The sequence below is a fragment of the Salvelinus namaycush genome, chromosome 27, assembly GCF_016432855.1.
Source record: "Salvelinus namaycush isolate Seneca chromosome 27, SaNama_1.0, whole genome shotgun sequence".
NCBI classification, from domain to species: Eukaryota; Metazoa; Chordata; class Actinopteri; order Salmoniformes; family Salmonidae; genus Salvelinus; species Salvelinus namaycush.
Genome location: NC_052333.1, coordinates 24,111,674 through 24,125,028, shown reverse-complemented (window position 1 = coordinate 24,125,028; position 13,355 = coordinate 24,111,674). Strand labels below are relative to the sequence as shown.

General features: G+C 41.6%; 2 protein-coding genes across 2 annotated transcripts in view; one reads left to right on the top strand and one right to left on the bottom strand.

Moving 5' to 3' along the window:
• The window catches only part of LOC120022665 (ubiquitin-conjugating enzyme E2 E2-like), a 60,124-nt gene extending 58,880 nt beyond the window's left edge, over positions 1-1,244 (bottom strand). Inside the window, exon 1 of the mRNA XM_038966649.1 lies at positions 1,098-1,244. The gene's annotated coding sequence lies outside the window, so the exon portion shown is untranslated. The remainder of the gene's footprint in view (positions 1-1,097) is intronic.
• A 6,859-nt stretch (positions 1,245-8,103) lies between these two features.
• Positions 8,104-13,355, top strand: LOC120022680 (splicing factor 3A subunit 3). Its single transcript, XM_038966663.1, has 15 exons — positions 8,104-8,308; positions 8,599-8,646; positions 8,803-8,855; positions 8,965-9,070; positions 10,204-10,276; positions 10,359-10,450; positions 10,542-10,624; positions 10,798-10,936; positions 11,022-11,158; positions 11,353-11,460; positions 11,558-11,627; positions 11,973-12,137; positions 12,301-12,411; positions 12,659-12,749; positions 13,015-13,355. Exons 1-15 carry the CDS (start codon positions 8,213-8,215, stop codon positions 13,146-13,148), a joined length of 1,506 nt encoding a protein of 501 aa, XP_038822591.1. The 5' UTR covers positions 8,104-8,212; the 3' UTR covers positions 13,149-13,355.

Here is a 13,355-nt window from a genome sequence, read left to right as displayed (position 1 = left end):
TTTGAACATTCACAGAATGAGAAGTAGTTGTTTGGGTAAATGAGGGTTGTGTGCAGTATGTGTTTGGGGGGGGGGGGGGGGGGGGGGGCTACTGTAAAGGAGCAGATGGTTGCTGAAATGAGCATCACATTCCAGAAAGAGCATAATGACAGACAACAGATCTTCAAATCATTGCAAAGTGCAGTTATACCACACACACTTTGGTCATGAACATTCTGCAAAGACAGTAATTGGATTTTTTTTTTTTTTTCTCTCCTGATACAGAGATTGGTGATTTCTACTGAGGCAATTTAGGAGGGTTGTTAATAGGCAACATACAAAACACAAAGCATGATCTTCTAGAAAACATTGTTTCCATTCTATTTTATTGGTTCTATGAGTCATATCTCTTTGACAAGTTAAAGACTCATGATCAATTGAAAATACTGTGAGATTTAGCTATCAAAGACATGGGCACACTTTGTAACAATAATTTAACATCAATGTAACACAACCACCGGAACACCCCCCCCTCCTCCTCCCCCCTCCTCCTCCCCCCAGTGATGATATCGTTCTTCTCCCAGGCCATCGGCTCTTTAAACACTTTCAGTGTTCTCCTTTTATACCGAGCCGGTGATGATAAAATCTGCTAAAAAAAGTAACAAATCCTGTGTTGCATTGGCCTCACGGTCATTCATACACCAGCAAATACGGATGAACACATTTCTTTTGTGTGTAAATAATCCCTGTTGTCACGTAGGGCTGTCAGAATAACTGATCCACTAGGTCTACTGCTGGGGGAGCAGCCGTCATATCGCGTGCACTCCACATAATTGAGAAGGCCTAAAAACATAACACCATAACCGTAATCGGAGAGCCCTCATGTGCCCTCATAGCCTCAAGATAAACACAACACAAAACGTTCGAAGCAGCTTGAGTGAAATATTAGCTGTGAAGCTTTCCCACATCAAGAAGAGCCGTCTCCGCACAAAAGACACCGAACACCCCACAACCTCCCCCCTCCCTCCCCATGAGGATGTCGTTCTTCTCCCGGGCCATCGACTCTTTAAACGTTACTTTCAATGTGCAGTTGTTACAATGTTTCAGAAAGAGATTACCTTCCAAATAGTTGACACACGGACGGTCGATGCAAACAATCTTCTATCAACCCCTGAAGTAGGCTATATCCCGTGTGTTGAAGTAGGCTATATCCCGTGTGTTGCTCGGCCGTTCTATTCGATCTGTTTCTCCGTTTGCTTTCGTTATCCGCTCAGACTGGCTGCGAGAGAATGAGACAACCGTACCGCCTCTGAGCGCGCGCTCTCTTTTTTACACAGTGAGTGCGCGAAACCAAGTGTGTGTATTGGGCTTTTCAAATCTGGTAACAAGCATTGGTAGTAGAGGGTTAACGGTTAACCAACCTAACAATATATAATGAATAGGCTAATGTCCTTTTGATATGTTAGGGTATTTTTCCTTTATTTGCAAAGTTCAAGAAAAGTTCACAGAAAACTCTATCAGACGAGCTAGGGAAGATAGTGGATGTGGTTTCAATACAGAATTGTTTTTCTTTCAAATTAATTCATAGAAATATTGTCGATAGACCTACAGTGCATTCGGAAAGTATTCAGACCCTTCCCATTTTCCACATTTTGTTCCATTACAGCCTTATTCTAAAATTAATAAAAGAAAACATTTTCCTCATCAATCTACACACAATAGCTCATAATGACAAAGCGAAAACATGTTTTTAGATAAATTTTGCAAATGTCTAAAAAAAATCAAAAACAGAAATACCTTATTTACATAAGTATTCAGACCCTTTGCTATGAGACTTGAAATTGAGCTCAGGTGCATTCTGTTTCCATTGATCAGTTTCTACAAATTGATTGGAGTCCACCTGTGGTAAATTCAATTGATTGGACATGATTTGGAAAGGCAACCACCTATATTAGGTCCCACAGTTGACAATGCATATCAGAGCAAAAACCAAGCCATGAGGTCGAATGAATTGTCCGTAGAGCTCCGAGACAGGATTGTGTCGAGGCACAGATCTGGGGAAGGGTACCAAAACATTTCTGTAACATTGAAAGTCCAAGAACACAGTGACCGCCATCATTCTTAAATGGAAGAAGTTTGGAGCCACCAAGACTCTTCCTAGAGCTGGCCACCCGGCCAAACTGAGCAATCGGGGGAGAAGGGCCCTGGTCAGGGTGGTGACCAAGAACAAGATGGTCACTCTGACAGAGCTCCAGAGTTCCTCTGTGGAGATGGGAGAACCTTCCAGAAGGACAACCATCTCTGCAGCATTCCACAAAATCAGGCCTTTATGGTAGAGTGGCCAGACGGAAGCCACTCCTCTGTAAAAGGCACATGACAGCCAGCTTGGAGTTTGCCAAAAGGGGCCTAAAGGACTCTCAGACCATGAGAAACAAGATTCTCTGGTCTGATGAAACCAAGATTGGCCTGAATGCCAAGCGTCACGTCTGGAGGAAACCTGGCACCATCCCTACGGTGAAGCATGGTGGTGGCAGCGTCATTCTGTGGAGACGATTTTCAGTGGCAGGGACTGGGAGACTAGTCCCTGGATTCGGGAAAAGTCTTCGAATGTCCTTCAGTGGCCCAGCCAGAGACCTGATTTCAACCTGATGTGAGAAAATAGCTATGCAGCGACGCTCCCCATCCAACCTGACAGAGCTTGAGAGGATCTGCGGAGAATAATGGGAGAAACTCCCCAAATATAGATGTGCCAAGCTTCAATCTTGGTTTCACCTGACCAGAGAATCTTGTTTCTCATGGTCTGAGAGTTCATTTGGAAAACTCTAAGCGGGCGCTTATGTGCCTTTTACTGAGGAGTGGCTTCCGTCTGGCCACTCAACCATAAAAGTCTGACTAGTGCATTGTTGCAGAGATGGTTGTCCTTCTGGAAGGTTCTCCTATCTCCTCAGAGGAACTCTGGAGCTCTGTCACCATCAGGTTCTTGGTCACCTCTTTGACCGAGGCCCTTCTCCCACGATTGCTCAGTTTGGCCGGGCGGCCAGCTCAAGGAAGAGTCTTGGTGGTTTCAAACTTGGCTAGGTGTCACGATCCTCTGTGGTGGTAGAAGGAGAGGACCAAAGCGCAGCGTAGTTAGTGTTCATCTTGTATTTTGATAGACAGAGAACACTAAACGAAACTAATACAAAAACAATAAACGACGACCGTGAAGCTAAATAACAAATAGTGCTAACACTACACATATACAATCACCCACAACCCACAATACAAAACAGGCTACCTAAATATGGTTCCCAATCAGAGACAACGCAAAACACCTGCCTCTGATTGAGAACCATATCAGGCAAAACACATAGAAATAGACAAACCAGACATACAACATAGAATGCCCACTCAGATCACACCCTGACCAAACAAAACATAAAACATACAAAGCAAACTATGGTCAGGGCGTGACACTAGGTGACCAATGTATTCTGAACAAAAATATAAATGCAATATGTAAAGTGTTGATCCCATGTTTCATGAGCTGAAATAAAAGATCCCAGAAATGTTTCATATGCACATAAAGCTTATTTCTCTCCATTTTTTGCAAAAATATGTTTACATCCATATTCGTGAGCATTTCTCCCTTGCCAAGATAATCCAACCGCCTGACAGGTGTGGAAAATCAAGAAGCATTAAACAGTATGATCATTGCATCTTGTCCTGGGGACAATAAAAGGCCACTCTAAAATGTGCAGTTTGATCACACAACACAATGCCACAGATGTCTCAAGTTTTGAGTGAGCGCGCAGTTGGCATGCTGACTGCAGGAATGTCCACCAGAGCTGTTGCCAGAGAATTGAATGTTAATTTCTCTACCATAAATCGCCTCCAATGGCATTTTAGAGAATTTGGCAGTACGTCCAACCGGCCTCACAACCACAGACCACGTGTAACCACGTCAGCCCAGGACCTCCACATCCGGCTTCTTCACCTGTGTGATCATCTGAGGGGTTGGAGAAGGGTGTGCTGAGGAGTATTTATGTCTGTAATAAAGCCCTTTTGTGGGGAAAACTAATTATGGTTGGCTGGGCCCACCCATGGCTGCGCCCCTACCTAGTCATGTGAAATCCATAGATTATTTATTTATTTATATTGACTGATTTTCTTATATGAACTATAACTCAGTAAAAATCTTTGAAATTGTTGCATGTGGTGTTTATATTTTGGTTCAGTGTAGAATGATGATATCACTCAACAAAAAACTGGGGGAAAATCGGATTATCTCTCTTCCACACTCAAAAACTCACTGATGATTGCGGAACCTAAATAATGGGAACAATGTCTCCTCACGCGGTGAATAAACTGTGGAACGGTGTTGCCATGTTCGCGGTTTTCCTGAATTTGGGCTACTTTGAAAACTATGTCGCGGGTGAAATGTATTGGTTGCGGATTTTTGGGCTATTTCTAAGTTGCACCACGGCCGCCAAGGCATTTCTCTTAAAAATATATATAGTTCACTGTGACCAGCTCCTCAGTAGTGGTAAGGGCCGGAGAGGAGGAGGTGTGTGTGTGTGTGTGTGTGTGTGTGTGTGTGTGTGTGTGTGTGTGTGTGTGTGTGTGTGTGTGTGTGTGTGTGTGTGTGTGTGTGTGTGTGTGTGTGTTGATAGAGCAAAGCACAGCACTACAGTTATTGGCTGAGTCAAGTGAGAGAGGAGAGAGAGCAGCACGCGCGCACGTTGTGACAACTTTTTTTTACCAGTTGTAGGTAGGCTATTTAGATTGTCGTTATAGAGACACCTATTTCCTCATATTTTTTCCATTAAACATATTAATACTGTAGAAGTGATGCACATCAAGAAATAATAGAGACAAAGCACTGGAAAACGACTTTGGGCGCACTAGAGCGCATTACATGAATCCCTTGGAGATGGTTTAAATTGCATTCTAATGTTGACTGCTTAATTAAAGAAAACTGTATCAAGCGGTGCTTTATGCTCAGTTATTGGGTCTTGTGGGCTGCCAGAGTGGACATTGGAAATGGAAGTTGTGAAACTCCCTCGCGTGGTTCTTTTTATGGGGAAAAGTCCTCAATGAAACTGACATTAGGCTAAAAGTGAATAATTATACATTTGCCTCTGTTGGCCCTCAAGTAGCCTATTAATGTATATGTCATTGTAGGCTCCCACTTGATACAATAAATATGTTGAAATTACGATATTAATGGAGTCATTGCAAGTCAATTTGTGTCACTTGTGTAGCCTACCTGGAGCTGGCAAACCAATGTAATAAATAGCCTATTACTTGGTGTAGCCTTGTGTTATTATGAACGCGTTAGATTGACGGTAACAGTAGTCAGATTAGGCTACAGATAAAACGAATTCAAAAAAAGAAACACTGGCTGTTGACAAGCATATTCATTTCATAAATATATTATTAATATTTCATTCAGTGATTTAAATTATGACCCCATCTTCAGTAGCCTATTCCAGTAAGCTATTGGCGAAACAAGCACTTCGTATTGCGAAATCGCCTCGCTTTTCATGTTGAATAAATTAGTCTGTTCATTTGAGCTAAGCAAGCTGCTAAATCGTTCAGTTTACATCTTATCTAGGCTACTGTAGACTATCTGAAATGAGATGTAGGTCTATCAGGGGCTATAGGCTACCTATCTAAGCAAACTATGGAAAAATGTTACTAGAATCATAAACCCAGATTTTAGACTGTAGCCTATGTCTATTGAAATGACAAGTCAATCTCGCAAATGGGCCATTTATAACCGTTTGTAGTTTTAACATCTGGCACATAATAACAACACAATTATAAATTGTGTTTTATGTTCATCCAAGTGTTTCTTGCTCAGAGATTGCGAGATCCTCTGTCAAACTTTCATCACTCAAACTCTGCTGTCGGATTTATCTATAGTTATGCACATGCGCAAAGGGTTTATTTGTTTGGTCCAACATGATCCAAGCACACCAAGGCAGTCGTGATGAGGGCACGACAAAACCTATTCCCCCGCAGGAGACTGAAAATATTTGGCATGGGTCCTCAGATCCTCAAAGCATCCTGACGGGTTGCATCACTGCCTGGTACGGCAACTGCTCGGCCTCCGACCGCAAGGCACTACAGAGGGTAGTGCGTACGGCCCAGTATATATATATATTTGTAATAATGACAATTACAACAATACTGAATGAACAATGAACACTTTTATTTTAACTTAATATAATACATCAATAAAATCAATTTAGTCTCAAATAAATAATGAAACATGTTCAATTTGGTTAAAAATAATGCAAAACAAAGTGTTGGAGAAGAAAGTAAAAGTGCAATATGTGCCATGTAAAAAAGCTAACGTTTAAGTTCCTTGCTCAGAACATGAGAACATATGAAAGCTGGTGGTTCCTTTTAACACGAGTCTTCAATATTCCCAGGTAAGAAGTTTTAGGTTGAGGTTAATATAGAACTATTTCTCTATACCATGTGTATTTCATATACTTTTGACTATTGGATGTTCTAATAGGTACTTTAGTATTGCCAGCCTAATCTCGGGAGTTGATAGGCTTGAAGTCATAAACAGCGCATGCGAAGAGCTGCTGGCAAACGCAGTAAAGTGCTGTTTGAATGAATGCTTACGAGCCTGCTGCTGCCTACCACCGCTCAGTCAGACTGCTCTATCAAATCATAGACTTAATTATAATATAATAAACACACAGAAATACGAGCCTTAGGTCATTAATATGGTCAAATCCGGAAACTATCATTTTGAAAACAAAGGTTTATTCTTTCAGTGAAATACGGAACCGTTACGTATTTTATCTAACGGGTGGCATCCATAAGTCTAAATATTCCTGTTACATTGCACAACCTTCAATGTTATGTCATAATTACGTAAAATTCTAGCAAATTAGTTCGCAACGAGCCAGGCGGCCCAAACTGTTGCATATACCCTGACTGCGTGCAATGAACGCAAGAGAAGTGACACAATTTCCCTAGTTTAATATTGCCTGCTAACATGAATTTCTTTTAACTAAATATGCAGGTTTAAAAAAATATACTTCTGTGTATTGATTTTAAGAAAGGCATTGATGTTTATGGTTAGGTACATTTGTGCAACGATTGTGCTTTTTTCGCAAATACGCTTTTGTAAATCATCCCCCGTTTGACGAAGTTGGCTGTCTTTGTTAGGAAGAAATGGTCTTCACACAGTTCGCAATGAGCAAGGCGGCCCAAACTGCTGCATATACCCTGACTCTGTTGCACAGAACGCAAGAGAAGTGACACAATTTCCCTAGTTAAAAGAAATTCATGTTAGCAGGCAATATTAACTAAATATGCAGGTTTAAAAATATATACTTGTGTATTGATTTTAAGAAAGGCATTGATGTTTATGGTTAGGTACACATTGGTGCAACGACAGTGCTTTTTTCGTGAATGCGCTTGTTAAATCACCCGTTTGGCGAAGTAGGCTGTGATTCAATGATAAATTAACAGGCATCGCATCGATTATATGCAACGCAGGACAAGCTAGATTAACTAGTAATATCATCAACCATGTGTAGTTAACTAGTGATTATGTTAAGATTGATTGTTTTTTATAAGATACGTTTAATGCTAGCTAGCACCTTACCTTGGCTAATTGCTGCACTCGCATAACAGGTAGTCAGCCTGCCACGCAGTCTCCTCGTGGAGTGCAATGTAATCGGCCATGATCGGGGTCCAAAAATGCAGATTACCGATTGTTATGAAAACTTGAAATCGGCCCTAATTAATCGCCCATTCCGATTATTCAGTCAACCTCTAGTATTTGGATGTGTGAGACTTGATATCAGAAGAGTTACAGGGTGTGAAAAGTGGTGGTGTCCCATCCTTTCAGGTTGTTGGCCTGAGGTAGGACTAAATAGATTTAAATAGTGGAGTAGGGTGTTGTTATTTTTTTGTTAGTGTAGTGTTAGATTGGAGGGTATTTTTTAAATTTGATTTTGTTATTTATTCAAGCAAAGTATTATGGAGTTGTACTCCAGTCTAGTAGGTGGCGGTAATGTAACATTTATTGGCTGCCAACCGCTGTTAAACCTCATCGAAGAACAATTGGGCTAGAAATTAAAGCTTGACCTGGCAACCCTGCTGTGGAACTACTTCCTCTCAGTCCCAACATGCGCCATTGAAAATAAACGTAGCCGAAGTTTCACGGCATTCATTGTTCAAGTCCTTCTTATTTCTGTAATTTGTTGGTCAGGAAATAACAATGGAGACGATTTTAGAACAACAACGTCGCTACCATGAGGAGAAGGAAAGGCTGTTGGATGCCAAAACTAAGGAAATGATGCATAAGAAAACCACGGTATGAGTTGCATCAACGCTAATGCTATTTAATGCTAATGAAGACGTTCATTGAATTAAGCATTAAACAAAATCAGATAAGCTAACGTTATTTCTGGGAATAGTAGCTTATGTGTTATGATTTTGTTTATTTGTGGCTAACTTACCAGCTACAATTTCTGACAGCTATTGTATTCAGTTAGCTGCATTAGATATAAGGCTAGTTTGTTAGCTAGCGTTTGTTAACTGGTCCAGTTTCTGGCTTTGCCATCAACCGTTAGTTCACATTTATGGGTTTTTCTTCTCAAACAGTTACGCGAACAAATAAACTCAGACCATCGAACAAGAGCAATGTTGGATGTGAGTATTCTGTGTGATATTGAAACATCACAACAGTAAATAACAAGTTGGACCTGTATTTTCATATTCACTTGTATTGTGGCTAATAGCCTACTTGTCAAGGACATGCATGATGTGACAGTATTTTTTTGATAACAAGCTTTGTCATCCTTTCAGAGATACATGGATGTGAGCTCAACTGTCAGGGAAGCATATGAAGACAAAGATGGGTAAGTGTGTGTATATGTAATGTGTTTGTGTTTCAAGCGCTCATGCATGATCAGCCTTGTTATGCAGAGTAAATCAGAGGTGTAATATTGTTGCTTTCTCTATCCACAGAATGAGGAAGGATGAACTGAACGCCATCTCAGGACCAAATGAGTTTGCAGAGTTCTACAACAGACTAAAACAGATCAAGGAGTTCCACAGGAAGCATCCTAATGAGGTCATCTTTTTTATCAGCTCCTTCCTGTCTGGCCTAGCTGTACACTGAATAAATCATCCCAGAAGTACACAGAGGGTACAAAACATTAAGAACACCGGCTCTTTCCATGACATACACATACATTGATGTCACTTTTTAAAACCCCTTCAGTCTGTGTAGATGAAGGGGAGGAGGCAGGTTAAAGAAGGATTTTTAAGCATTGAGACATGGCTTGTGTATGTGTGCCACTCAGAGGGTGAATGGGCAAGACAAAATATTTAAGTGCCTTTGAACAGGGTATGGCAGTAGGTGCAGGGTGCACTGGTTTGTGTCAAAACTGCAACGCTACTGGGTTTTTCACGCGTAACAGTTTCCCGTTTGTATCAAGAATGGTCCACCAGCCAACTTGACACAACTGTGGGAAGCGTCGGCGTCCCTGTGGAACGCTTTTGACACCTTGGGGGGTTAATGTTTTGTACACTTTGTAGGGGGGTAGGTGTTTTTAATGTTTTGTACACTCAGTGTATATCTTCTATAAAAAAAAAAAGTAGTTCCAGACACGGAGATATGTTTTTAAAGGGGCAACCTGAAGTTAAAACAATTACACTTACCCCGCCACTGTTTTGGTAAAATGCTGAGGGATGGGGCAGGAGAAATGTAACCACTCAAATTCATAGACAGAGCTAGGACTGACCATCCATGATATCAAAGTATAGTTTGAGATGTTTTGAGGCTATACACTAGTGTTTGTGAACAAATATGTTGTTTATAAAAAATAAAAAAAATAGAGTAAAACAAACTGAATTCAGTTGGGGTATGACAGTTGAACTAAGCACATGCGGCATTTATAAGTTATTCTGCCAGAATAAATCAATGGGTTTATGTAATTCATTTGAAAGTCCACAAATAGATACACCAATTGCACATTGCCCCTTTAAATAACTATTATATAATTCAATATGTCTCAGGATTCTATATGTCATTCTACAGTCCAGGTCCACGAAGGGGGGGGGGGGGGGGGGGTAATTTGTCTTATTGCATGTTCCACAATAAATGTCTGAAACCAACTCTTGAACCGAAGTTTAGGTCAACCAACCTTCATCAGGGTTTAGCATGTCTGCTGCTCTGGCTAAATCTGTATGTTGCTGTTTCAGATCTGTGTGCCCATGTCTGTGGAGTTTGACGAGCTGGTCAAGGCTAGAGAGAACCCAACTGAAGAAACACAGAGTGAGCTTTCTACAGTATGGTGGTGGAATCATTGTCTCACACTGTGTAGGTGTTAATGTAATGATTTTTGGTCTTTCCCCAGACATGGTGGAGTTCAGTGATGAGGAAGCTTACGGACGCTACCTGGATCTTCATGACTGCTATCGGAAGTTCATCAACCTGAAAGGGGCAGAGGTAAGCTGTCCACTCTTTGAACTCTAAATACTCTTCATCCTAGTCTAATGTAAAACTATACTAAAGCCCAACCTTCTGCCCTCTGTTTCAGAAACTGGAGTACATCAGCTACCTTTCCTCATTCGACCAGCTGTTTGATGTCTCCAAGGACAGAAAGAATGCTGAATACAAAAAGTAAGCATATTTAACAATTTTCTTTATTGTACAGACCTTTTCTTTGTGATTGCACTGTAAATGCACTAAATGTATTCCTATAGAATTGTAGTACCTTATATTCATTTGTTTGAAGTTCTCCTCCGCATGTTTTTCCATCAGGTTGTTTCACACCTGTGTTCGATGTTATACAGGTACTTAGAGATGCTACTGGAGTACCTTCAGGACTACACAGAGAGAGTCAAACCTCTGCTGGACCAGAATGATCTCTACGGCAAGATCCTGGGAGAGTTTGAGAAGAAGTGGGAGATGGGGACCTTCCCTGGCTGGCCAGTGAGTGTCCAAGATGGGGAAGAGGACTACTATAGTGATGGTCTATATGGGAGTTCCAAATTTTTATTCTCTTCCTCTGTTATAGAAAGAGACGAGCAGTGCTCTGACCCACGCCGGAGCTCATCTAGACCTTTCTGCTTTCTCCTCTTGGGAGGAGTTGGCTTCCCTGGGTCTGGACAGGTTGAAGTCTGCCCTTATGGCCCTGGGCCTGAAATGTGGAGGGTAAGCAATAAGCATGCTCTTCTGTGGCTGGGAGGAGGTCTATGGACTTACATTAAACTTGGAATACTGTAATAACAGTTGTAATTAGACTAGGAGTATAGATCTACGGTGTACTGATGACTAATATTGGACTGGGTGACTGATGTAAGGTTGCTAAATGGGTGTATATGGCTAATGTGTATGTGACCCCACAGAACCCTGGAAGAGAGAGCTCAGAGGCTGTTTAGCACCAAAGGAAAATCCCTGGAATCTCTGGATCCCTCCTTGTTTGCCAAGAACCCGAAGTCCAAGGGACCCAAGAAGTATGTGATTGTCAGTTGAACATTTGCATGTTTTATGTTTTTCTGCACCTGATAGCATGTTCTAGCCGTGTTATTGACCATTCCAATCTCTCTGCAGAGACACAGAGCGTAACAAAGAAGTCGCCTTCCTGGAGTCTCAGGTTTATGAGTATGTGGAAATCTTGGGGGTAAGTAAAAGATGCCAAGGATGACTCCTTTATAGAACAAGAAGGCCTGCACACTGTTAAAGCTCCCAATTCACCGCTTTATTGACAACGCTTGCATCCGGTCACCTGACAAAATCCGTTTCTGATCGAAACGTTGTCAATAAAGTGGTGAATTGGGAGCTTTAACAGTGTGCAGGCCTTCTTGTTCTATACTAGTGTTCTTTATTAGCCCAGCACCTATGTTTTTAGTCGTATTTAATGAATGTCTTTAGTTCTGAGTCCCGGTCATACAATAGGTGTGTGTTACTCACAATAACCACACAAACATCTGTTAACACTTCCATCTGATTGTCTATGGCCCTGTAGGAGCAGAGGCAGCTGACCCATGAGAACGTGCAGAGGAAGCAGGCCCGGACAGGAGAAGAGAGAGAGGAGGAAGAGGAGGAGCAGCTCAGTGAGAGTGAGAGTGAAGATGAGGACAACGAGATAATCTACAACCCCAAGAACCTGCCTCTCGGCTGGGATGGAAAGGTTTGGAGTTGGGCCCTGACATCAGACCTGTGTACTAGCTGTGTTAAAGCTCTGCAATACTAATGAAATACAAATTGTTTTATTAATAATAGTGTTATTTATTCAGACTTCATTGTACAGCGGTTGCACGCCACCACGCTAACCTCGTTTTTAATTGTTCTAGCCCATTCCATACTGGCTGTACAAACTCCATGGCCTGAACATCAACTATAACTGTGAGATCTGTGGAAACTACACGTACAGAGGACCCAAGGCCTTCCAGAGGCACTTTGCAGTACGTTCAGATTTCTGTTCAACATTATTCGTTGAATTATTTGCGTATTATTACAATGTCATATTAGGTTATTACAGTGTTATATCAATGCCCTCCTTTCGTTTGTATATGTGCATAAGTGAAACTGCAGAGGATTCGATTTTAGAACGGGACTAATTCTGTTCTCAGCTGATAAGAGCATGTTGACCATGGTTAGTTAATATTACTGCTAGATAATATGTTGTCGCCTGTTGTCTCCTCCCCTTAGGAGTGGCGTCACGCCCATGGCATGCGCTGCCTGGGAATCCCCAACACGGCTCACTTTGCCAACGTCACCCAGATCGAGGACGCTGTCTCTCGTAAGTTGTTCTGTTACAGCCCTGATAGAGGCTGAGGCAGATGACAAGTGAAAAGAATGAGTGTTGTTATTTGGGTTGAATAGAATAGTCATGTTAGAGAGAAGTGTTACCAGACCAATAAATATTTTCCGGTGTAGTTGGACATCCAGATTGCCCTCGCAAAAAGGTTTCTGACCGCAAGGGTCTTTCCTGGTTAAATAAATAATGAAAAATGACTGGTCATTCAGTCCAAGTTCTGGATAATAATAGTGTATTTTTAACCCAGTATGGTCAAAGCTGAAGTCACAGAAGGCATCAGAGCGGTGGCAACCAGATACAGAGGAGGAGTACGAGGACTCCAGTGGAAACGTGGTCAACAAGAAGACCTACGAGGACCTGAAGAGACAGGGTCTGCTGTAGAGAGGAGACCGACAAAGACTTGGAAACCTTGAAGCGCAACGTGATGCCCAACTCTTTTCTTCTTTTTCTGGCCTTTGACCCTTGACCTTTTCATTTACACTTTTAATTTACAAGTTGTGATGTTTTTATTCATTCCTTCCTTTGACAACCATTTTGAAATGAAACAGCCATTGATTCTAATAATAAATGAGTACTATTTGCCACCAT